This window comes from Myotis lucifugus, unplaced genomic scaffold (assembly GCF_000147115.1).
Source record: "Myotis lucifugus unplaced genomic scaffold, Myoluc2.0 scaffold_182, whole genome shotgun sequence".
Classification (NCBI taxonomy): domain Eukaryota; kingdom Metazoa; phylum Chordata; class Mammalia; order Chiroptera; family Vespertilionidae; genus Myotis; species Myotis lucifugus.
The window spans coordinates 2,556,064-2,579,348 of record NW_005871230.1 but is presented as its reverse complement, the minus strand read 5'-3'; the positions used below and the strand labels follow the sequence as shown (position 1 = coordinate 2,579,348).

The window sequence follows — 23,285 nt, the reverse complement described above, 5'->3', positions numbered from 1 at the left end:
GGTTAGTTAGAAGGAGGCAGCTAAACTTGTCACTCTGGTGGCTTTAACCCTCGCCCTGAGGCACTTTAGCAAGCAGCCTCTGAAGCATGTCTTTGCCTCAGATGGAGCCAGAAGAAGCCAATGGGAAAGGAAACATGGGCACCAAGAAAAAGAACCTGAACTTCTTGAGGTCCCGGCTCTACATGCTGGAGAGAAGGAAGACTGACACTGTGGTTGAGAGCAGTGTTTCTGGGGACCACGCTGGTACCCTGAGGAGGAGCCAGTCTGACAGGACCGAATACAACCAGAAACTGCAAGGTAACCAAGAGCAATCAATTGTCCCAGGTTACTGCCCTCCAGCTTTTTTTCTCCTACTCTTCCATTTGCAAAGGAAACACTTAAGGCAGAGGAGAAAATCGAATATTACCTCCTCTCTAAGAGGAAAATAAGAAAAAATAAAATGAAAGGAAATGTAACTCATAAATTATTGGAACAAGTGATTACATGCTTCAATAGTTCAAAAGCCAATTCTGAATTATTCTTCCTATTTTTTTTTCTCATGATAAGAGTAATATTTTTTCTGCTTCCTGCTCTCCTTCCTTCCCCCTTGTCCATATGACTCAAGGAGTGGAAAGCACTAGAAAGGAAATAATTTAGAAAGCTACAAAGGAGAGTTTATCTCAATAGATAGGTGTGAGGTGTCATACCATGAGACCTATCTAGGTAATTGCACTGAACTGTGATTAAATAGGGGCATGAAACTACAATCACGTCTGTGAAAAATAAAGACTTGTCAGCAGGATGGTGTAACAGGATTTGTTGAAAATCACTTAAGTGTTCATTCCTTTAGAGTGAATCAAACAACATCCAAGTATGGTAAGAGATGTTGAGCATGCTTGGGTTGAATGACTTTTGAGGAAATAACTTCAGTTTAGTTTGTGATGGTCGTGAGATAATTTGACACAGTTATTGTAACATGCCCTCTGTTTCAGGCCTTGAATTTCTCTATCCCTTCCCATCTACCTTCTCTCCCCACCCCCCTTTTCTCTTGAAGGTCACTTATTCCAGGAAACTTAATTTGAATGTTTGTATTGTGCAATGTTTTAAGTATCCACTGCCATACCTGTTATGTCATCCTCAGAACCCGTCTCTTCCTCTTTGACCACATTGTGTGTGAGCTCTCATAATCCCACCAGAAGCGTCATTCTGGATTGAAACACTGTAATGGGGCCAGAACGACCAATGGGATAAGCTTGTACTTAGCTGGTCTCTTTCATCAAAAATATGCTTGCATTTAGTTATTCAGATTAAGTTAAAAGAATTAAATCTTTGAAATTCTGACTGTGAAAAGAATTCTTAGGTGGTTAGGATTCATCTTCATGATAGTGGCTATATAAGGACCAGAGCGCAAACCCACAGAAATGATTGCTTTGAACATTAATGAGAAAATGCCTTATATTGTTGCCAAACTAGTTAGAGAAGAATCATACTAAAAGCTGTATTACCCATTAGATATCACACTTGGGTTTTAAAAAACCTGAAAACTCAGAAGTGAAATGTAGAGTCAAGTCTTATTCTTGAACAATAATTTAAATATTTTTTTAAATGGTGGAGGGATGACATTTGATCTTTGAAATTAATTATCCTCAAGGCAATTGATACATTGGGAAGAATGCAAATGTAAAAAGTCAGACACATTGGTTTCTAATCCTGTCTCTTTAATTTACCACCTGTAAGACTTTGAGCTAATTACTCAAGATTTCTGAGCTTCAGTTTCCCTGTGAAAATGGGATATTGATACTATGTACTATTATTAGGAAAATTAAATTAGATAATTACATGAAACACCTAGTATATTGGCTGATACATGGTATGTGCTCAATAAGCAGTAGTTATTTCTAATTTTAGGAGCAATGGGTACCATAATGATAGAACAGGACTTACCTTCTATTAATGAAAATTTCCTCTTCAACTAATCTATGTCAACTATTTTCTATCCTTATGAAGAGACCACATAGAGCGATTCTGGCAAAGCCCACTGTTGTCTTCCTAATAACATGTTTCTTCTTCTGAGATTCACTGATTCAGCATCTTTTTTGGTTCAGATTTTCCATTAGCAAAATAAAAATGGAAAATACTTTTCACTATTCACTTCCTAAACTTAACTGAAAAAATAAGTCTATTTTTTCCCATTAGAAATAATGTAAATTGAATTAGTCCGTTCCAGACTTCCAAATAATTCTGTTTTAAGCTTTCTTATACACAGTACATGCCTAATGCACTGTTTAATCTATAAATAAACACATAAAAAGTATATAAAATGTAAATGAAAATTTAACAGGAAGGAAAGGAAATGTACAGTAAAAAATGAAAATTTAATAATAATTAAAGCAGCAACAACAAAAAAAAACACAAAAATATTCACAGCACAATATTCTGAGATTTTAACAGTAGTAAACTGACTCATATACACACATTCTCTCCTTTGTTGCCTGAGAACATGTGACTGATCATACAGGTATCAGCCTGAAAGGGTTGTCAGATTGCTTGAGATGGGAGACGTTTGAGAATCGAGGTTTGACTGTAACTCTTAATAAAACCCAAGTGTGATATCTAATGGGTAATACAGCTTTTGGCATGATTCTTCTCTAACTAGTTTGGCAACAATATAAGGCATTTCTCATTAATGTTCAAAGCAATCATTTCTGTGGGTTTACACTCTGGTCCTACTATATCCATTATCATGAAGATGAGTCCTAACCACCTAGAAGCTCTTCATTACTGCAATGGAGAGTTTTCCCTCTGCCTACCTTAGAGCAGGTAGTTCCCTAGGAGGCACTGAATAAAGAACTGAGCTGGTTAGAGCCCTCAGAGAGATGGCCTGCAGCCATGTGGGGTCACAGTGTACTTTCATATACTGGAAGGCTGCCTCAAATTGTTTAGTCACTTGCCAATGCTATGTTGCTATCTGAGTATTACAATTCGCTGCTCTAACTCTCTCTCTGGAAGGGAGTTCTGTGTGTTCTGGGAAATATAATATCTTTTCTCTGGTGCCCCTGGGCTCTTAACTCTTACTATATACTTGTTCAGTTCAATTTCTGACAGACATCACTTTAGTAGTGTGAATTCTAAATTGTAACTTTAAAAAAAATGTACACTGGGTAAAGGCTACTAGATTAAACAATAGAATATGGTTTTGATGAGAATATCATAAAATCTTTATGATATTGTGATCACATCAGCATAGTCACTCCTACTAAGCCTCAAGTTGTACAATGTGAGCCTACCGTTAGTGGCTTTTTTATTTCAGTTAATTTATTGAAAATGTTATATGGTAAAGCAAAACCAATACATATGCCAGGAATTCCAACTGAAAAATCATTATGAAAAAAAAAGTCTGACCTTTACTCTACAGGAGCTTAACAGTCTCTTTGGGAAAGATAAAGCAGGTAAACACATATGGTAAAGTGACAGGATAGAAGTGGGGGTGAGATCAGTGGGTCCACAAAAGGAGGAAATGATTTATTCAGGATTGAGTGGAAGAAGTTGTTAGAAAACATTAACAGATGATAAGGTGGGGATGAGGAAGAAGGGGCAGAATGGGGGGAGAAGCATGTTTTAACCTCTTCATTGTACTTACCTTTGTCTGAAATTAAAAATATGTTGCTTGTTTCTTTGTGAAATGTGGAGTTCGGGGTGCAGATTCTTTTTCTGTGAGTCTTTGTCCTAAGAAGTTGAAGAATAAATTCATGGACTAAAAGATTTCTTTAATAAAAATGTGGAAGTTTATTGTAAGTGTATACAACTCTCCCTGGGGAGGGGTCCCTAAATAGAAAAAACCTGCTCACTCGGTCTCTCTAATGGGAAAAATAAAAAAATCTAAAATCTGCTGAGTCTCTTTGTAAAGGCTGTAGCTCTTTGTCTGAACATGACCTTTTCTAATTGGACCCTTCCTTAATTTAGGACCCCCATGCTGTCCTCATTGGTCACTCTGCTACATAGTATCAGTTTCAAAGGTCAAAGCCCATGTGGTGCCTCCTCCTTATCTCCCCCTTATCTTGCAACATTCTTCTATCCTTTATGAAAATATGTTCCCCTCTTCCTGGCATCTTATGACTTTTCTTTATCCTCTGTGAAAATATGCCTGACTCCTGTAACTTTTTTCTATCCTCTGTAAAAGTAAGGTAAGCATTTGGGTGTCTCCAAGCCCCAACTTATGCATTCCTCTCCCATGAACTCCCCTTATTTCCTAAGACTCCCTGTTCTGTCTCTAAAATTCCTTCCACTTGTTTATTGCCTATTACTGACTTTCATTTCTTCTCCCATCTCTCACCCCCCAAACACTCTACGTAACTGTTCCATCTCTGAACTTAGAATCATTCCCAGCACATGTGAGCACTCAGTAACTTTCAAGTAGAATGAATGATTGGAATGATCTGGTTTAGGATGGAAATGAGTGTGAATTAATGAGAATGACAGGCTATCATGTCATTCTCATGAATGGCTCTAGTGCCTTATAGGAAGGCATCAAGCCCTGAATTACGAACACTTGTGTCTTCATATGTGAGGATAGAGGTCTCCATGAATAAAGATGATTCTTCAGTAAAAAGAAATTAACATAGCAGGGCTTAAAATGTACAGAATTGACTCTATAACAAATAATTCTTAGTGGAAGCCTATCTCATTCCCGAGTCTACCTTTTAGAGCACACCAGACCACACCTCAGTTCATTCTTCTTCCATACAGAATGTGAGGGCATCATCTCAGCTGCCTAGCTAGCTCAGCTGCATTTGAATGGGAGCCAGATAAAGTGGTCCAAGCAGGGGAAATTTAATGACTGAGTTGGTAAACTACTTTTTTGGGGGGTGGGGGGTGGGGGGAATGATTTGTATATGATTATATGTGTGAGTTCTACATTTGACATTTGCTTGATTTAAATTATAACACACAAATGTGTCTGTTTATACAGATTATCCAATCTAATCTATTATATATAGATATGTAGTTGTGTGTGTACTTCAGATGTATTTCTATAATAATTAAAACTTGCTATAAAAAGTGTATTGATTAACATTTAGCAGCCTTTTCTGAAAACTCTATATAATTGATATTAGTGACATTATAAATACTATGGGATGAATGTTTATGCCCCCCACCCTCCAACTCATATACTGATGCCTAATCCTGAGTGCAATGTATTAGGAGGTGGGGCCTTTGGGAAATAATTACATCATGAGGGTAGAGCCCTCATGAATGGCACTAGTGCCCTTATAGGAAGAGACCTGAAAGAGCTTGCTTCCTCTCCCTCTGCCCTTACCTGCCACCAGATCTGCTGGCACCTTGATCTTGGACTTCTCAACCTCCAGAATTGTGAGAAATAAATGTTTGTTATTCAAGCTACCCAATCTATGGTATATTTATTATAACAACCCAAACTGAAACAGTGGCCACACTAAGCTTCTGGTTAATTTTTTGGCCAAAGCATATTTTTGCTTATGAAGTGCAGTGGGGCCTTGACTTAAGGGTGTCCCAACTAACGAGTTTTTTGAGATATGAGCCGTCTCTCTGCTGATTTTTTGCTTTGAGTTGCGAGCTAAAATTTCGGTTACGAGCCAGCTTCAGATACCCCACCGCTAGTTGGCGCAGCGAACTCACAGTGAATGCCACAACATCAGCCCAGCATCATGTGTCTCACTTGTTCACTTTAATGATTTGACATACGAGTAATTTGAGTTACAAGCTCTGTCACGGAACGAATTAAACTCGTAAGTCAAGCCCTACTGTATCAGGTGAAAGAGTAAGAGTGAATAGTAAAACGTCATTACTGCTACTGGTAAGACAAGTCAAAAATCACCTAGTGTGAGGTCCATGGTGCTTTATGTATTATTATTATTTATTTTTTCAAAGGCTATCATGTCATTCTCAATAAGAAATAATTGCTTGGTTGTTTTATGAAAACCCGAAGTTTTCTCACTATGATGATCATAAGGAACCACTTGACCACATGAACTTTATACAGAATAACATATTTTGCAGTATGAGATTAAATGGCTCAAATAAAAGGTTAGACTTGTAAGATTATGGGGCCACTTAACTTGTAATGACTTTTAAGAAAACACCAATCAGTACATGAGCAGGAGGAGTTGTTAACACTGGATGATTTGGTGAATTTGTTCAAGGCCAGTGAAGGGTGGAATAAAATGAGTTGTCCGGCTGTCTGTGCATGTTTCTGTCCCAGCGCTCCAAGCCCTCTTTGTTCCTGTCTGCTCTTTCAGCATTAAGGCACTCCTTCCCCTTTCTGTGCCTCCACGCTCCCTTTAGTGAAATGGGAAGGACTTGGGTCAGTAATGTGACACCAATACAAACAAGATGTGCTTCATGGTTTGAAGGGCAACTGTATTTATAAACAGCAAGACAATTTTAAAACTAATTATTTCTGTCTTGTCACATGTATAGAAACTAACAAGAAGCATGATATTTTACTTTCCTTTTTTTCTGTAAAATTGTTTCGAAGTTTTTAAAAGAGCCACATGAATCAAATAAAGTGTGACTCCCAGAAATTAAATTGGAGCTATTTCACTAGATCACATTGTGACAGGAAATTTTTCCCTTCTATAAGCATAATGAGAAATGTACCTGCCTGGCCAGCATGGCTCAGTGGTTGAGCGTCAACCTATGAACCCAGGAGGTCACGGTTCAATTCTGGGTCAGGGCACATGCCCGAGTTGTGGCTTGATCCTCAGTGTGGGGCATGCAGGAGGAAGCCGATCAATGATTCTCTCTTATCATTGACTAGAGGCCCGGTGCACAAAAATTTGTGCACTCGGGGGGGGGGGGTGTCCCTCAGCCCGGCCTGTGCCCTCTCACAGTCTGGGACCCCTTGGGGGATGTCCACCTGCTGGCTTAGGCCCGCTCCCCGGGGGATCGGGCCTAAGCTGACAGTCAGACATCCCTCTGGCAGCCCGGGAGCCCTCGGGGGATGTCCACTTGCCAGCGGGGAGCAGTCCTAAACTGCAGTTGGACATCCTTAGCTCTGCTGAGGAGGTGGGAGAGGCTCCCGCCACCACCGCTGTGCTGGCAGCCGTCAGCCAAGCTTGTGGCTGAGCAGAGCTCCCCCTATGGGAGCGCACTGAACACCAAGGGGCAGCTCCTGCATTGAGCATCTGCCCCCTGGTGGTCAGTGTGTGTCATAGTGACCAGTCATTCCCAGTCATTCTGCTGTTAGGGTCATTTGCCGTATACCCCTTTATTATATAGGATAGAGGCCTGGTGCATGGGTGGGGGCCGGCTGGTTTGCCCTGAAGGGTGTCCCAGATCAGGGTGGGGGTCCCGCTTGGGTGCCTGGCCAGTCTGGGCGAGAGGCTGATGGTTGTTTGCAGGGTGGTCAAGCCCCCCAGTGGGGACCCTCACCCCATGTGTTTGGCCAGCCTGGGTGAGGGGCTGAGGGCTGTTTTCAGGCTGGCCATGGTCTTGGGCTAGAAGCAGGTATCTGGGATTTATTTATCTTCTATAATTGAAACTTTGTAGCCTTGAGCGGAGCTCAGGGCTGGCAGGGCAGGCAGGAAGCTTGGCTTCCTCCATTGCCAGGGCAACCAAGCCTCCTGCTCGCTCCAGCTCTGTGGCAGCTGCCATCTTAGTTGGGTTAATTTGCATATTCACTCCTTATTGGCTGGTGGGCGTGGCTTGTGGGAATGGCTTGTTGGTGTAACAGAGGTATGGTCAATTTGTATGTTTCTCTTTTATTAGATTAGATGTTTCTTTCTCTCTCCCTCTCCCTTCCTCATAAATATATGAAATGCACCTTTAAATAGTGACATAGTTGGGGAAAGTTTGGTGAGAGAAAAGCACTCAGGGGACATTCATCTTTGTTTCTGTTGAGACAGGAAAGGAAAAAAACACCCTATTTTACAGAATTATTTTTTCATGCTGCCATAATCATATTTACTTCAATATTTTTGTGGGTATTGATTTCCCGGTGAAGGTGGAATTATTGCAAGAATTGCTAAACTGCCAGAACCGGTTTGGCTCAGTGGATAGAGCGTCGGCCTGCGGACTGAAGGGTCCCAGGTTTGATTCCGGTCAAGGGCATGTACCTTGGTTGCAGGCACATCCCTAGTAGGGGATGCGCAAGAGGCAGCTGATCGATGTTTCTCTCTCATCAATGTTTCTAACTCTCTATCCTTCTCCCGTCCTCTCTGTAAAAAATCAATAAAAAATATATTAAAAAAAAAAAAAAAGAATTGCTAAACTTGTTAGCAATATCACCATTAGAACCAGGCAAAATTTGGCTTCAGGTTATACTTTAGAGCAGCCGTGGGCAAACTACGGCCCGCGGGCCGGATCTGGCCCGTTTGAAATGAATAAAACTAAAAAAAAAAAAAGACTGTACCCTTTTATGTAATGATGTTTACTTTGAATTTATATTAGTTCACACAAACACTCCATCCATGCTTTTGTTCTGGCCCTCCGGTCCAGTTTAAGAACCCATTGTGGCCCTCGAGTCAAAAAGTTTGCCCACCCCTGCTTTAGAACATCCCTCTGTAGTCCCCTCTCCACCAAGTAGGTGGGGAGTCCTTGGGGCCAAGGTTACCAATAACCTGGGATTCCTACCATCATTTCTAGACTAGGTTCAGGGTATCTGGGACCATGGCATATTTTGGCATGGCATATTCTGACGCCTTAGGTGGTAGAATTTGGATCTGAACTCAGGTGCTTTAAACATTTGCAAAATAGAATGTACATAATTCATTGACCTAGTAGGTCAGTGATGGTGAACCTTTGACACGCATGTCAGAGGTGACACACGAACTCATTTTTTTTGGTTGATTTTTCTTTGTTAAATGGCATTTAAATATATAAAATAAATATTAAAAATATAAGTCTTTGTTTTACTATGGTTGCAAATATAAAAAAATTTCTATATGTGACACGGCACCAGAGTTAAGTTAGGGTTTTTCAAAATGCTGGCATGCCGAGCTCAAAAGGTTTGCCATCACTGTAGTAGGTGTTTGTTTTATCTGCATGGTTTATAAGTAGTGAGAAGTCAAAGCAATGTGATGGTTGTAGCAAGTGTTATATAATATGACTAGTGGCCCGTTGCATGAAGATTCGCGCAATAGGCCTTCCTTCCCCTGGCTGCTGGCACCAGTTTTCCTCCGGCACCCAGGACTGAGGCCTTTGGTCTGGCCTCAGCAGCGAGGCTTGGCTTTTCCACTCCAGCTACTCCCAGCCCCTCCTTTTTTTCCCCAGCCCCTCCTTGAGCAGAGTCCAGGGCCGGTGGGAAGCTTGGCTTCCTCCGTCGCTGGGAGCAACCCAAGCCTCCTGCTCGCTCCAGCTCCGTGGCCGCCGCCATCTTCAGTCATCTTCAGTCTTTGCTCTGCACCCGCATATGCAAATTAACCGCCATCTTTGTTGAGTTAATTTGCGTAGTCGCTCTGATTGGCTGATGGGTGTAGTGGAGTGACATCAATTTGCATGTTTCTCTTTTATTAGTGTAGATGACATTTCTCTACTATTATGATAAAGCTTGACTTGCCTAATTTTTCACTTTGGACTACACATTTAAAACAAATTATTGTGACATTCCCTTGACACAGTGTTGTTATTTAACAAACTAGAGGCCCGGTGCACGAAATTCGTGCACTGGGGGGCTTGTGTCCCTCAGCCCAGCCTGCACCCTCTCCAATCTGGGACCCCTTGGGGGACATCCCTCTCACAATCCGGGAATGCTGGCTCCCAGCTGCTCACCTGCCTGCCTGCCTGATTGCCCCTAACCACTTCTGCCTGCCAGCTTGATCACCCCCTAACCCAGTGATTCTTAACCTTCTGGCCCTTTAAATACAGTTCCTCATATTGTGACCCAATCATAAAATTATTTTCATTGCTACTTCATAACTGTAATGTTGCTACTGTTATGAATCATAATGTAAATATCTGATATGCAGGATGGTCTTAGGCGACCCCTGTGAAAGAGTCATTTGACCGCCAAAGGGGTCGCAACCCACAGGTTGAGAACCACTGCCCTAACCATTCCCCTGCCAGCCTGATCGATGCCTAACTGCTCCCCTGCTGTCCCGGTTGCCCCCAACTGCCCTCCCCTGCCATCCAGGTCTCCCCCAACTGCCCTCCCCTGCTGGCCTGGTTTCCCACAACTGCCCTCCCCTGCCGGCCATCTTGTGGCTGTGGATGCCACCACCTTTGAAGGCAGGGCAGCCAATTAGCATAGTCCTTCCTTATTGGCTGTGGGCGCTGCCATCTTTGCGACAGTGTGAGAATCAATTAGCATATTCCCTCTTTATTAGATAGGATGTTTTGTTTTTATGTTTAATTGTCAGAAAACAAAATTACAAAGTTAGGTTAAGCAAATCTGCTCCTATAGCAATGGTTTCATGATTTCCAATTCCCACTTTGTTTGAATATCTTAATACTATGTCTTTAATTTATGCCTGTTGTCATATGTTTATTTGCATCTCTACAAAACTTAATATACACCCCAAAACCTGAAAGCCCCATTCTATAGCAGTGGGGGGGGAGAGAGAGATGGTGCTAGTGCTGGTGGTGGTGGTGGTGGTGGTGGTGGTGGTGGTGGTGGTGTATGCATTTGCAAGTGAAAAGAATGTAATTATATGCTGGAAACAAGCAGCTCTTTATCTGGGTAAGGAATGTTTCAATAGAATTCAATGAAGTCAGCCTAAATTGTGAGTCTCACACATGAAGCAGGAAAATAGAGTATTATGATTAAAGCCTTTGTCCCAGGTTGTTTTGAACAATTTCTTTCTTGATTAATGAATGGCGGAATAAAATGAATTCACTAAGATGCCTGCACTGCGGCCCTTGATGGAGAAGGTAATCTTGACTGTCTGATATCCAGCGCTTACTTAAATAAGAAAACTTAAAGGTCATGTCATCCAGCTATTGCTCTAAGTACACTGAGTCAGTGCAGCCCTCACAGAATGCTAGGTCTCCAGCGCCACTACCGAAAGCTGCCACAGAATTCTGCTTCTGTCTTTGTTGGGAAATAGTTGAAGACATTGCTTACCTCTCTCAGCGCTATTCAGTTTTATTCAAGGAAAGACTTTGGTTTCCCTTAAGAATTAGAACATGTCCCCCTTCCAGATAAAAACAAGCAATTTACCTATTTAGCTGCTTGTTGCTTAGAGTCAAATTTGTACCTAATGCCCGGCCTTTATCATAGCCTTAAAGTTTCTTCCCCCAAATCTCAGCAAGTATGGATTCTCCATCTTTGAGATTCCAGCTCACTCACCTTATTGGCGTGTCTTCCACTGACTATCCTACCTACTGTTGTATAGGGGACAAAAAAACTTCCCCTTTATCCTCTAAGGTTCTATGGCTCAGACCTATGAGTTGAACTGACAGAAGAAAGATTAAAAAGGAAAAAAGCATATGCATTTTATTAGGTTACTATTTATACATGGCATGGAGGATGAAAGGTTAAAGTAAGTAGTGCATGGTGCATGGGCAGGCTAAATAGCCACCTTAGACAGTGATTAAAGAAGAATTTAATTTATTTAAGGAAAAGGGTTGGGGGATGGGGATATACAAAGGGAAGGGCTACACAGCACTGAGCCAAAGGGTATTGGGTCCATGATGGCAGCAAAAATATACTTAGGAGAGTGAAACAAGGAAGGGCATAGAAGAAGCAACAGGAAAGCCTAGGCTGGGCTGCTTTGGCTCCCTGGGAAGTCAGAGAAAAGGGGCCCTTAGAGAAAGGTTCGGGGAGTTATCCTGGGATGAGCTGCCACTGCCCATTGCTCCCCTGGTTGCAAGTCTCATGGGGGAATGGCACAGGTGTGCTCCTCGGAGGGAGAGCAAGCACTGGGTCCTTTGTCATGGAAATCTTAGGGGAGGTCTCAGGGGAGTGTCTTAATAGAATATTCATCAGCTTTCCAGGTGTGCTCTTTCAGGGTCCTGTTCTCCACTGATTGGTCAGTGCCAGGTCAGGAGGTCATTAATCACTGCAGCTGGTCCTGAGGCAGCCATGGTGTCACTGGTCTGGTTTTGCTGCTTTTCTGGGCCTGGAGATGAAATACAACTGAGGCCTAGATGTTATCTTTAGGGAGGGAAAGGTCAGGGGTCTAAGCTGCACGATCAGTGATATGCTAGGGAAGGATATACTGGGAGTGAAGTTCTTGTTTTCCAGTTCTGCCCCTTGCTAGGCATGCAGAGATTTCTGCCCTGGTGAGTTTCTGTACCTGGTCCATTGTCTTTGTTCTGGGGGTCAACAGAGAACTTGATAGGAAAAAAGTGAAAATCCTAAAGAAACAATTAGACCCAGGGGCTATTATGCCATTTTAGGGCAGGGTGAGTGATAAATTGTGGAGATGTGATAAGATCTAGCCTAGGGATGTTAAATTGTGGGAGGGTGAATAGAAAATATGTAAGAAACTTGTGGAAGATAAGGGCTGCCTTAGTGAGGTTTACTTGTATAAATGCATCTTGATGTTAACTCCCCATTGCCAGTGATAAGAATGTTCTCTTCTTCCTCATACCGAGATGACATCTTTCTCACAAAAAATTTTTACCTTGTTTTTAGGTAGAAAGTGGGAGGGCAGAGAGTTCTTCCTGAATCTGCTGTTTCTCAGTAGCCTTCTGCTCAAAATAGTCAATATGTCAAAGCAGCAATATGGGGGTGTTATGTTCTGATCCCCTTCAGGGGTCTTCATACCACCTATTGCTCTCGGAAATTGTGCTACTTTATTCTATTTTTGACTCTCTTGTCTATTTGAATATATGCCGGGAGCCGGTCCATCCTTGCTGCTTGACACAGTCGCTGCAGGAAAGAAACATCTGCACAGCATATGTTTCAATGGACCTGGTGTATATAGCATATTGTTCTTAATATGTTTGCTCTCCTTAGTGCCATGTGTTTTAACCAAGGTCACCTCTCCGAGAAAGGTTGTTTCCCCATGTGGGGATTTTTCCCTGAGGTTAGGGAGGGGATACAACCCCTTAATTAAGTGCCAGGCGGGTAGTTAAGCTACATAATCTTTACTCCCTGGAATGGAGATAAGAAACGCCCTAACCTTTGTAATAGAAATTGACAGGATTAAAATCGGCTGGTATAAATACGGATGTAACAAGACAATAAACAACACAACCTCATCAGATCCTCATCACATCATCATCAGATCCTAACCAGAACCTAGCCAGAGAACATGGCAAAAGATCCTGGATAGAACCTGCCTACAGAACTTCACTGGAGAACCTAGACAGAACATGGCAAAAGAACCTGAATAGAACCTGGCTAAAGAACCTGGTGACTGAACCTGGCTGGAGAACCTGGAGAACCTGGCTGGAGAACCTAGCGAGAGAACATGGCACCAGAACTTGGTTGGAGATCCTGACCAGAACTTCGCTGGAGATCCTGGAGGGAGAACCTCGCTATGCTGATGAACTGAACCCAGTTTCCATGTCATTCATTCTTCGCCGACTCCGTCCACACCTTTGGGGATCCCTGGACCCGTTGGGGTTGGACCCCAACAATAGTTCTCCTTGGGGATAGAGACTTATTTTAGCACTTAAGCAATGCCTGGTTTATGGTAGATGCTTAAGCCAATGACTACTTACCTAATGATGAAAAGATATTCAATGACTAATTACAACCATATTGATCCTTATAATTGGTATATTTCCCTTTACACTTCTGTCATTCTCATTTCCCCACTACTTAATTATAATCAACTCTTGGGTAAACAGCTTTAAATTCATTTTCTGTAAGAGACAGAACATAAGTAAATAAATTTGATTAAACAAGAAAATAGAATTTCTTGGCTGAACAACATGGTAGAAATAAGGCAAGCCCCAAAACCAGGATACTCGGAAGCTAGAAAGCAAGGCAAATACCTTTACTTGTGCAGGAGGGTGCACACACACAGGGTCTGGCAGCACGCACACTGAGCAGGCCATCCACTCGGGGGTTTTATGTCTCACACACGTCATCTATCCTTCACTCTTGATTGGTCAGACCTTAGGCTCACATTCTTGTGTGATTGGCTAACTTAAAGGAAAAAGGGAGGGGTTGACCTTTGCCATTTCAAAAATGGGACCCCCAGGGGAGCTGCAAGTCACGTGAGCCAAAATGGTGGTTGACTAAACTCCTTTCTTTGACAGAAAAGATTACTTGTTTATTCTCATAAACATGAGATTTCAGTTTTAACCAGTTAACTGCCATGTGTCCAAACTGGAAACCATACACACATGCCACGATATTTTGAATTTAATTAAAAAAATCAATTTGCAATGAATATTATACAAATAAATATATTACTCACAATTCGGGTGTTCTTGAATATTTTCAGCTGAAAATTTTCACAAAAAATGATTTTAAAGTTGGTCAGGGCTGCCACTTAGGGAAAACATTTTTTTATTATAGGTCTGTGTGGTGTGTGGGGAACGTTCGCGGCTTGCATCTACAAATGCTTATGGCGTACAATGGGTTAATGAATTTATTTAACAAGCATTTGCTAGGTGTCCATATGTGCCAGGTGTTGATTAGATCTTGAGACTATAAAAATAAATGAGAAGCAAATCCAGCCCATTCAGTGAACCGATAACTTTAGCAACTATGTGCCTGAGATATGGCGACAGGTTGAGCTCTTGGGTTGCAGATTCTGAGATGGAGATGAGGTTGCAGGAAGTTTATTAGGGAGTGACTACCACCTGGTAAGAGAAAGGAAGGGCATAGGATTGGGGGGCCAAGGGAAAGATTGCAGTGTGATGTGGTCTCAATGGAAGAGTAGCCAACTCCAAGGTGAGTTCTGAAGATGAGATGATCCTTTAGAGTTGTTCCCAGCCCACTGGTGTGAAGGACCTTGGCCCTTTTATCACCTTTCAAGTTATTGGATGGGGTCACCTTGGGAAGGGGGCATGACTTGAGAGATGCTTCTATCTGAGACAATTGTTAAAGAGAACCTGTCTGCTGCTGGCACTCCCAGGACCTGGGACATTAGTCCTTTGTTCCTGAGGGGAACTGATCAGCTCATCACAGCAATCCCCACATATTAGTGGTAATTATTATATCAGAAACACAGTGATATAAGAATTGTGAAGAGAAAGCTCAATTGTACATTAAAATGTCAAGAGCCATGAAATCTGAATCTTGAAATACAATTTTTTTTAGTATTTCTATTGAATTTATTGGAGTGACATTGGTTAGTAAAATTATATAGGTTTCAAGTGTATAACTCTAAAATACATCATCTGTATGTTGTATTGTGTGTTTGCCAGCCTGACTTGGGGTTGAGATCCCACACTTCTCAGGGGAGCCTTTGTAGCTGAGCTATCCTTGTGAAATTAGCCACCTTCCATGGGAGTAGGTCCAGACCTTTTCACGTCTTTACCCTTCTTACTAGTTTATGTGTGACTTCTCCTGTAAATCCTTGATTATAAAACTTCTGTTCAGCTAGTCTTCAGTTGGTTATTCAGGTTTATTGTTCTATATTTTAGTTATAATTTCAGTTTTGTCTGGTAGGAGGTGAGTATACCTTCTAAGTACTCCGCCACCATCTTGGATTCCACTTGAAACCCAATTTGAATGTGGGGGATCAGGGGGCAGAGGTTATTCTAGACATAAGGAGTAAACATGTTCTAATGCATGGAGCAAGGTAATAACATTTGTTTTCTTGTCTGGGGGGTTCATCAATGAAAAAGATGAGCATCTATAGTAGGCAAATAGGTACATTATATCATTTCACTCTCTTAACTTTGTAGAAAAAAATTATTATCATATATTGACAGATGATTAAACTAAGTTTGTAACTGGTGAAATCAGTTTTACCAAGATTTACTTGACTCCAAGGTCATCATACTTTTTTACCCACCATGCAGTTCCCATTTTTCTAACCTTAGTGTTTTTTTTTAATAATTTCTTATAGTTGTGAATTCTTTCACAGCCCATGTTACTGGTCAAAACCCTAACAAATACTTCCTGACAAAATTGTAGCTTCATTACATTGCAAGTGAAATTTTTTAATGTATTTGATTACCTTTTTGTTTTTTTTATTTTGTTAATCCTCACCTGAGGATACTTTTTCCATTGAGATATCTAATCTAATAATAGACAAACAGGGTAATTGACCGTACCTTCGCTATGCTTCCCATTGGCTAATCAGCAAGATATGCAAATTAACCGCCAACAAAGATGACGGTTAATTTGCATATGTAGGCACAAAGCGGCAGGGCAAAGACTGAAGGCGGCTCTGGCCGGAGCAAAGGCCTTGGTCCCCAGTGCCAAAGGAAAACCAGTGCAGGCAGCCAGGGGAAGGGAAGGCCTATTGCATGAATCTTTTCATGCAACAGGCCTCTAGTATATATATAAAGCGTGGAAGGGAGGTAGAGAGACAGAAAAAGAGAAATGTCCATATGAGAGAAGCACATCGATTGGTTGCCTCCCTCAACCTCCCCGACGGGGCTGGGGCTTGAGCCTGCAACCAAGTTACATGCTCTTGACTGGAATTGAACCCAAGACCCTTCAGTCTGAAGGCTGATGCTCTAACCACTAATCCAAGCCAGCTAGGGCTGTATTTGATTTTTATACGTAGCATATAGTTAACTTATAACTGTCGTTAAATTTTTCTTTCAATGAATCATTAATGAAGTAATTTTAAGGATTCATTGGGATAAACCTATCAGAAAAGCTCAAGTCCTGTCCTTTTTTTGCTGTATATTCCTATATGTCCAAAGTAACAACAATCAAAATAATTATACTAAACACTCAAACCAAATGACCTTATTTTCAAAATATCCTTCTTCATGTTTATATTTGTGTTTAAACCTTGATCTCTTTCACTTTCCTCAGATTACATCATGTGTAGTAAGATCTTATTCATATATACACGGTGTATACCTGTGCACATTCACTACACACTCCTGGACTATATCCATATATATTGAATATATGGCACGTGGCTCTCTGTGGATGCTGTTTGGAACCTGTGTACTGCAGTGGTTGATTAAGTTAAATTAAAAGAGTCTATTTTAATTGGTTGTGAGGAAAGCAGACCCTATTTCTCATTTGTCTAATATTGGAGAATGTTCTATTCTTATATCAAAATCAGCATTAACATTTTTGTAAAAAAAGGGGGGGAGGGGGGCAATGACTCTCAGATAATTTATTCACAAAATTTTCTTAAATTTATTGTTACCCTAGCTCCATGCATGATTGGCAATCTGCTATATTAATGAAAACAATGATAGGATCAGTCCTCACTTTCATACCACGACTTGCTTTTCTCTAGGTTCTGCTCAAAAATCACCTTATTAGTGAAGCCTCCCCTGACTTCGCTCTACAGAGTAGCAACCACCGGCTTTATTCTTTTCATCATGCTTCATCACTTTCTGGCATGCTATGTATTTCTTTACTAATCAACTTATTGTTTCTCTCCCATCACTAAAATATAAGTTTCATGAAAGCTAAAGTTTTTCTCTGTGCTTTTCATGGCTATATTGCTAGTACCTACAAGTGGATTTCTCAACATTGCACTACAGATATTTTGGGATGGATCATTCTTTGTTGCAGAGCACTGTCCTGTGCATTGTAGGACATCAGCAGCATCCTTCATCTCTGCCCACTGAATTCCCACAGCACCCCGACCCTCCAATTTTACAATCCAAAATTCCTCCGACATGGCCAAATACGCTTGAGGGGCAGGTTGTGCAGGGAGCAAAGTTGCTGGTTGAGAACCAGTGATTTAGAACAATGCCTGGCAAAATAAATACTTGTTGAGTGAGTGAACAAATGGATAAAACCAGTACTTTTTAGGCAGTCAGAATTTTGCATTCTCAACAATGGAACAATTACAACAGAAAAATTAAATACAAAGAAGACTTTACCAAGTAAAGTTCCCTTTCAATTCAGGGCTTAAAATTTATCCTCTTTCACTCATCTTCTGCTAAAGGCTTTGAATAAAGACATTTCCAGAAAGTACCCATTTATTTAGCTCCTAATTGTTTTGGCTGTGCTATGTCAATCACTGTTGGAGCCTGTAAATTCAAACCATTAAAAAAAACAACACTTAACTATTTTTCAAGCCAGGTAATTGCTGAATTCTTTTTTGAAATCCACTTCTCTACTGTCTGCAGCAATTAACAGCCAGAGGAAATGGACCCCATGCCCTTGGACTGAGGATGAAACATTGCCCTGCCCAGTATTTGAGCTTTCAAATTTCAGAGCCGTGGAGGGTCTGCTCCTTCACACCCTCACTTGATACTTCACTGGCTCCTCGCCCAAACCTATCTGTCATGCAATTATTTCCAACCTGTTTCACAGAAGGCCTGCTCCATTCATCTTTCTTTTTTGGGTCGGCTTTCCATGGGAACTGATAAAAGATTTTATGGTGTGAAACTTAAGTCAGTAGGGTTCCGTACAATGCTAAGCCAAGGTTTTTAGGTTTATGTGGCCAGACAAGAAATACAGCTCGGAGAGGGATGAAAGAACATTTATAATCAGATCTGGGGATTTGGTAACAATCTGTCTGGAATAAATCCTAGATAGAATAATGGTGGTGTCCATACTATATGGTTAGAAAGGGACAGGTGAGGTGGCAGGGGGTGATGGTCAGAAGATCCGAACTCAATTTCTGACTCTGTTACTAAGGTAAAAGACGTAACCTTCTGTAGAAATTAGCTTCTTTTTTTATATAATGAGATGGAACTAGGTAGACCTTATCATCTATCTCCTCTGCCTGCTCTTTTCCCATTGTTCCCTGTTTCTTTAAATGGCACCACCACCCTGTTAAAAGTCAGAAGTCCGAGAGTCAGCTCTGACTTTCCATCTCCTTTCCCTTTACACTGATTGTTCATGCTAATTTTGTCTCCTAAATTTCTCTTGATCTGTTCAGTTCTCTCTCTCTTCTTGGCAACAAGACTAAGCTTGACCTCCCGCAATCTTCCCTAGGACTAGACTGCCCAGGGTCATTGCCACTCCACTGTCTCCTTGCCTTTAGGCTTGCTCTCCACCCTCTTCCATAAAATCTGGTTCCACTGGGGCCAAAGAGATCTTACAAAGAGAATCTGACCATGTCACTCTCATTTAAACATTCCTCATTGATGTCCTGTTGTTTAAAAAATTCTAGATTCCTAAAGTAGGCCTCGAGATCTATGTCCTGATCATTTCCCTGGAGTCACTTCCTTACCACAGGCTCTCACATTGTACTTCAATCACACTGAGCTTTTTTCAAATCTTTTTTTGCCACCAAGTGGACATGCTACTTCCTCTGTCACAACACTTTCCCTTCTTGCCTGGTGCTACTCTTTCAGATTTCATTTGTGTGTCACTGCTTGGGTAGGCCTGACCTCTAGGCAGTGCTACGCTCAGCTTAGGTCACAGCTTATTGTAATTGTATTTGTACACCAGTTTTAAATATTGACTGATATTTTCAATTATGAAGTGATTTGATTGCAGATCTTTCTAGAATAATTTTCTCTTTGATCTTTTACAGTTCTCTCATTCACCTCCTAATAGAGCAGCAATATTTTGGCAACTTGACTTTATCAAACCATTTCAAAACCTTTAAGCAGCTTTCATGGAAATACTGATTTATGTACGTTTAATTAAGTTAATGCAATTACATTAAGAAGCACAACTAACATAATCATGTTTACTACTGTTGGACACAAGGAATTCTTGGAAAACATGCAACTTAGATGTTGAATTATTTTCTTTTAGAGTGAGAGGAAAAAGGGAGAGGGAAAGAGAGAAAAACATTGATTGGTTGTCTCCCATATGCACCCAAACAGGGAATCAATTTATTGGTAGTCAATGATAAATAATATCTAGGGGCCTTAATTTAAATAAATAGGAATCCAGAATTTTAAAAATAACATAATAAGCTATGTATGTTAGGAGGACATATATTACTTTAATCATCTTCTTACTCTTCAGCTCTTTTGAGAAACACAACATTCTCAGTGAATTTCTCCAAAACTTATTTGCATTGGCGATTTAGCTTCAGGGTAAATGGGAGAGAATCAGATTTTTTAAATTCAGGCATTTGTATTATGCGAAACAGCACAGAAAAGCGACATCCCTACCTCATTTAAATTCTGCCTAAGTGATAAGAGTGCACATTAGGCCTGGTATTGACCCAGCTTTGTACAAGTCCTTGCTGTTTTCTGCTTTTTCTTAGAGCAGGTCCAGAGCGAAGGAGGGCAACTTCTTGAGGGATGCTCAGTCTCCCTCCCAACCTTTGGACATTTCCAAGGGGAAAAAGGCAAAGCAGGTGCAGCCATTTAGAACTAGAGATAGAAAAATGGCAAGTAAATCATGGTCATAAAATCAGTGGCTGACAGTTTTTGAGAGGTTTCTGTGTCAGACACTGAGGTAAGCCATTTGCATGCTTTCGCTCAGTTCTCGCAGCCTCCCAGCTGTGAGTACTGGTTAGAATGCCAGTGCAGGGGCCAGGCTGGCTCGGGTTTAAGTCCATTTACTGTGGTATGACCTTGGGCTTTAACCTCTGTATTTCAGTATTTTGTGTGTGAATAAAAAATCTGCCTTCTAGTATTTTCCTAAGGATTGAAGAGCTAATATAAGACAAGCTCAGGTGTTAGCACAAAGTGAGTACTCAAAATGAATAGCTCTTATTCTCATTACTATCACTACTGTTCTTACTCCCCTTCTACCAATGAAGCAACTAGGTGAAGCCAAATGATTTGGTCATGGTCTCACAGGTAGTGGGAGGCAGAGTCAGAACTGACCTGTACGTCTGCCTGTCCAATATAATTCCACTACATGTGACACAATGTACCCTGATCACAGCCCAAGTAGTCCGGTGCTGGAGGGGAGAGAGCCCAGGCCACAGAGCTAAGCACACCAGGCTTGAATCCCAGATCTCTGCATACTCTGTCACTGGATAACTTTTATTCACATCCACTGTGTTCAGCTTTCTCATCTCTAAAATTGGAGTCATATCTCATTTTTATTTTATTTTATGTTTTGAATATATTTTTTATTGATTTCAGAGAGGAAGGGAGAGAGAGAGAGAGAGAGAGAGAAACATCAATGATGAGAGAGAATCATTGATCGGCTGCCCCCTGCATGTCCCCCACTGGGGATTGAGCCCACAACCCGGGCATGTGCCCTGACCAGGAGTAGAACTGCGACCTCCTGGTTCATAGGTTGATGCTCAACCACTGATCTCAGTGGTAGAGCATTGGCCTGTGGACTGAAAGGTCCCAGGTTTGATTTCAGTCAAGGGTTTGGTCCCCAGCCCTGGTCAGGGCTCATGCGATGTGTTTCTCTCACATAACACATCAATGTTTCTTTCTCTGTCTCTCCCTTCCCCTTCTACTCCTTCTAAAAAAAAAATCAATGGAAAAATATCCTCAAGTGAGGATTAACAAATATATATAGCTAATATAGTAAATTTTATGTGAGGTATATTTTACCACAATAAAAAAAATAAGGGACAAACACATCCTTCTATAAGACATTATTATTAAAATTATTGAAATGAGAATCATAGTCTTAAGATCAGCTCTGCTTATTTAGCAATTTTTTTAATCTTTTATGTCAAATTCCACCAAAAAGTCACTTTAATCTTTTTGTTTTATAAGAGTGAGGAGGTGTGCATGGCTATTCTTATCCACAACATATGTTCCTATTTGAATTGGCAGGTGAGTATTAATCAACATGGATATTATTCTAACAATGCTGTCAGAAGAGAAATAATATTGCTGTGACACCAAGAGAACATTTTTATTATACACATTACCTTGAAATAACATTTTTCCCGGGAAATTTGATGCAGCAGACATGTGGTGCATGATAGAAAGTAGCCGAGCTAAAGTACATCAGTCTTGTGTGTGCACATGATCTATAGTCCAACAGCCTGTGAACACAAGGATGTAATTAACTATGAAGGTCACTCCATCACTAGGACAAAACTTAGAACAAAGATGTATTCAGTTATGCTGTTTATGCCTTATTTTTAAGCTGTCCTTTCTATGTGATTTTTAAAACACCATAAGGTGTTTCTTTTTTCCCCCTTGCTTTTTTTCAGCTACTATAATAAATGTTGAGCTTTGGGGGGGAAAGTATAATATACCCAGAAGACCTTGTGCATATCTGCTTTATGTGCATCTGTTTCACAGTGTCATTACACTCAGATGGACTGAAGTTCTCTTTGATCTCTGGCGTTAGATCTGCCTCAATAAAATACCAGCTCTAATTATTCACCTTTGTCCTCCTCCTTTGAGTTACATCAGACCCTCTGGGCAGAGGAAGGACTTGTTGGTCTCTAGTCTTTGCTCTAAGCTCCCCCAAGCCCCTGTTTTTTCTCTAGGCACAATAGTATTTCCCCTTCCCTGATCTCTCAGAAACTCTTACCCTCAAAGCTCTGAGATTTCTAAATGTGTGATCAGGATCCTGATATTTGTTGAACGTTTTTATCAAGAGTTTGGAGAGAGGTAGTCTCTGCCACTGTTGTTTCCCCTCCTTTTCCTCCTCCTCCTTCTCCTCCTCCTCCTCCTTCTCCTCCTCCTCCTCCTCCTCTTCCTCCTTCTTCTTTAAATATATTTTTATTGATTTCAGAGAGGAAGGGAAAGGGAGAGAGAGAAAGAGAAACATCAGTGATGAGAGAAAATGCTGGCTGGCTGCCTTGGCTTCTTATGTATCTGGTCGTCCACTGTCCTGAGATGTTTGGATCCTATTTTCATTTGACTGGTACTCTTACTAGGTAATGTTTTCAGATAGATGACAAGAGCTTTCTCCTCTATTTGAAAGTGGTAGTCTTTTGTCCTAAAATATAAAGAACAATAAAAAAATTATTCTATCAGAGTTTTTAATATATTATTCCAATGTCTCATAGCATCAAATGTTACACATAAGAGATTTAATTGAATTTCTAACTTTGCCTCAATATTTTCTTTTAGGAAGCTTGTAAGATTTTATCTTTATCCATGGAATTTAGAAATTTCTCCAGAATATGTTTACATGTGCTCTTTTTAACATTGTGTTGTCTTTTTTATGTGAAAAATAATGAAATATTTCAGGATAGGAATTTTGTCAGTTTCATTGATTATAGCTTTACACTTGCTTATTTCTCTTCATGTGCTCAAGGCTCGTTCTTTCTGGATTAATCTTCTGTATAATTTACCTTTCCCTCTTCATTTCCATCCTATTCCTTTTTTTGCATTTCAGTCTCCATTTGGTACCGTTTGCTCTCTGGGTAAGGTACATCCTTGGGAATTACAGCTGACCCTTGAACAACAGGTTTGAATTGTGCTGGTTCACTTATAAGCAGATTTTTTAAGTAAAAACCTGTATTATTTTTGACTGCTGTTCAGAATCC

The 23,285-nt window shown here is 40.8% G+C and overlaps 1 protein-coding gene across 1 annotated transcript in view; it reads left to right on the top strand.

The window, feature by feature from the left end:
* The first annotated feature begins 101 nt into the window (after positions 1–101).
* Positions 102–23,285, top strand: part of ARHGEF38 (Rho guanine nucleotide exchange factor 38) — a 137,754-nt gene continuing 114,570 nt past the window's right edge. The window contains exon 1 of the mRNA XM_006096600.3: positions 102–297. Within this exon, the coding sequence (XP_006096662.3) occupies positions 102–297 (196 nt within the window). The remainder of the gene's footprint in view (positions 298–23,285) is intronic.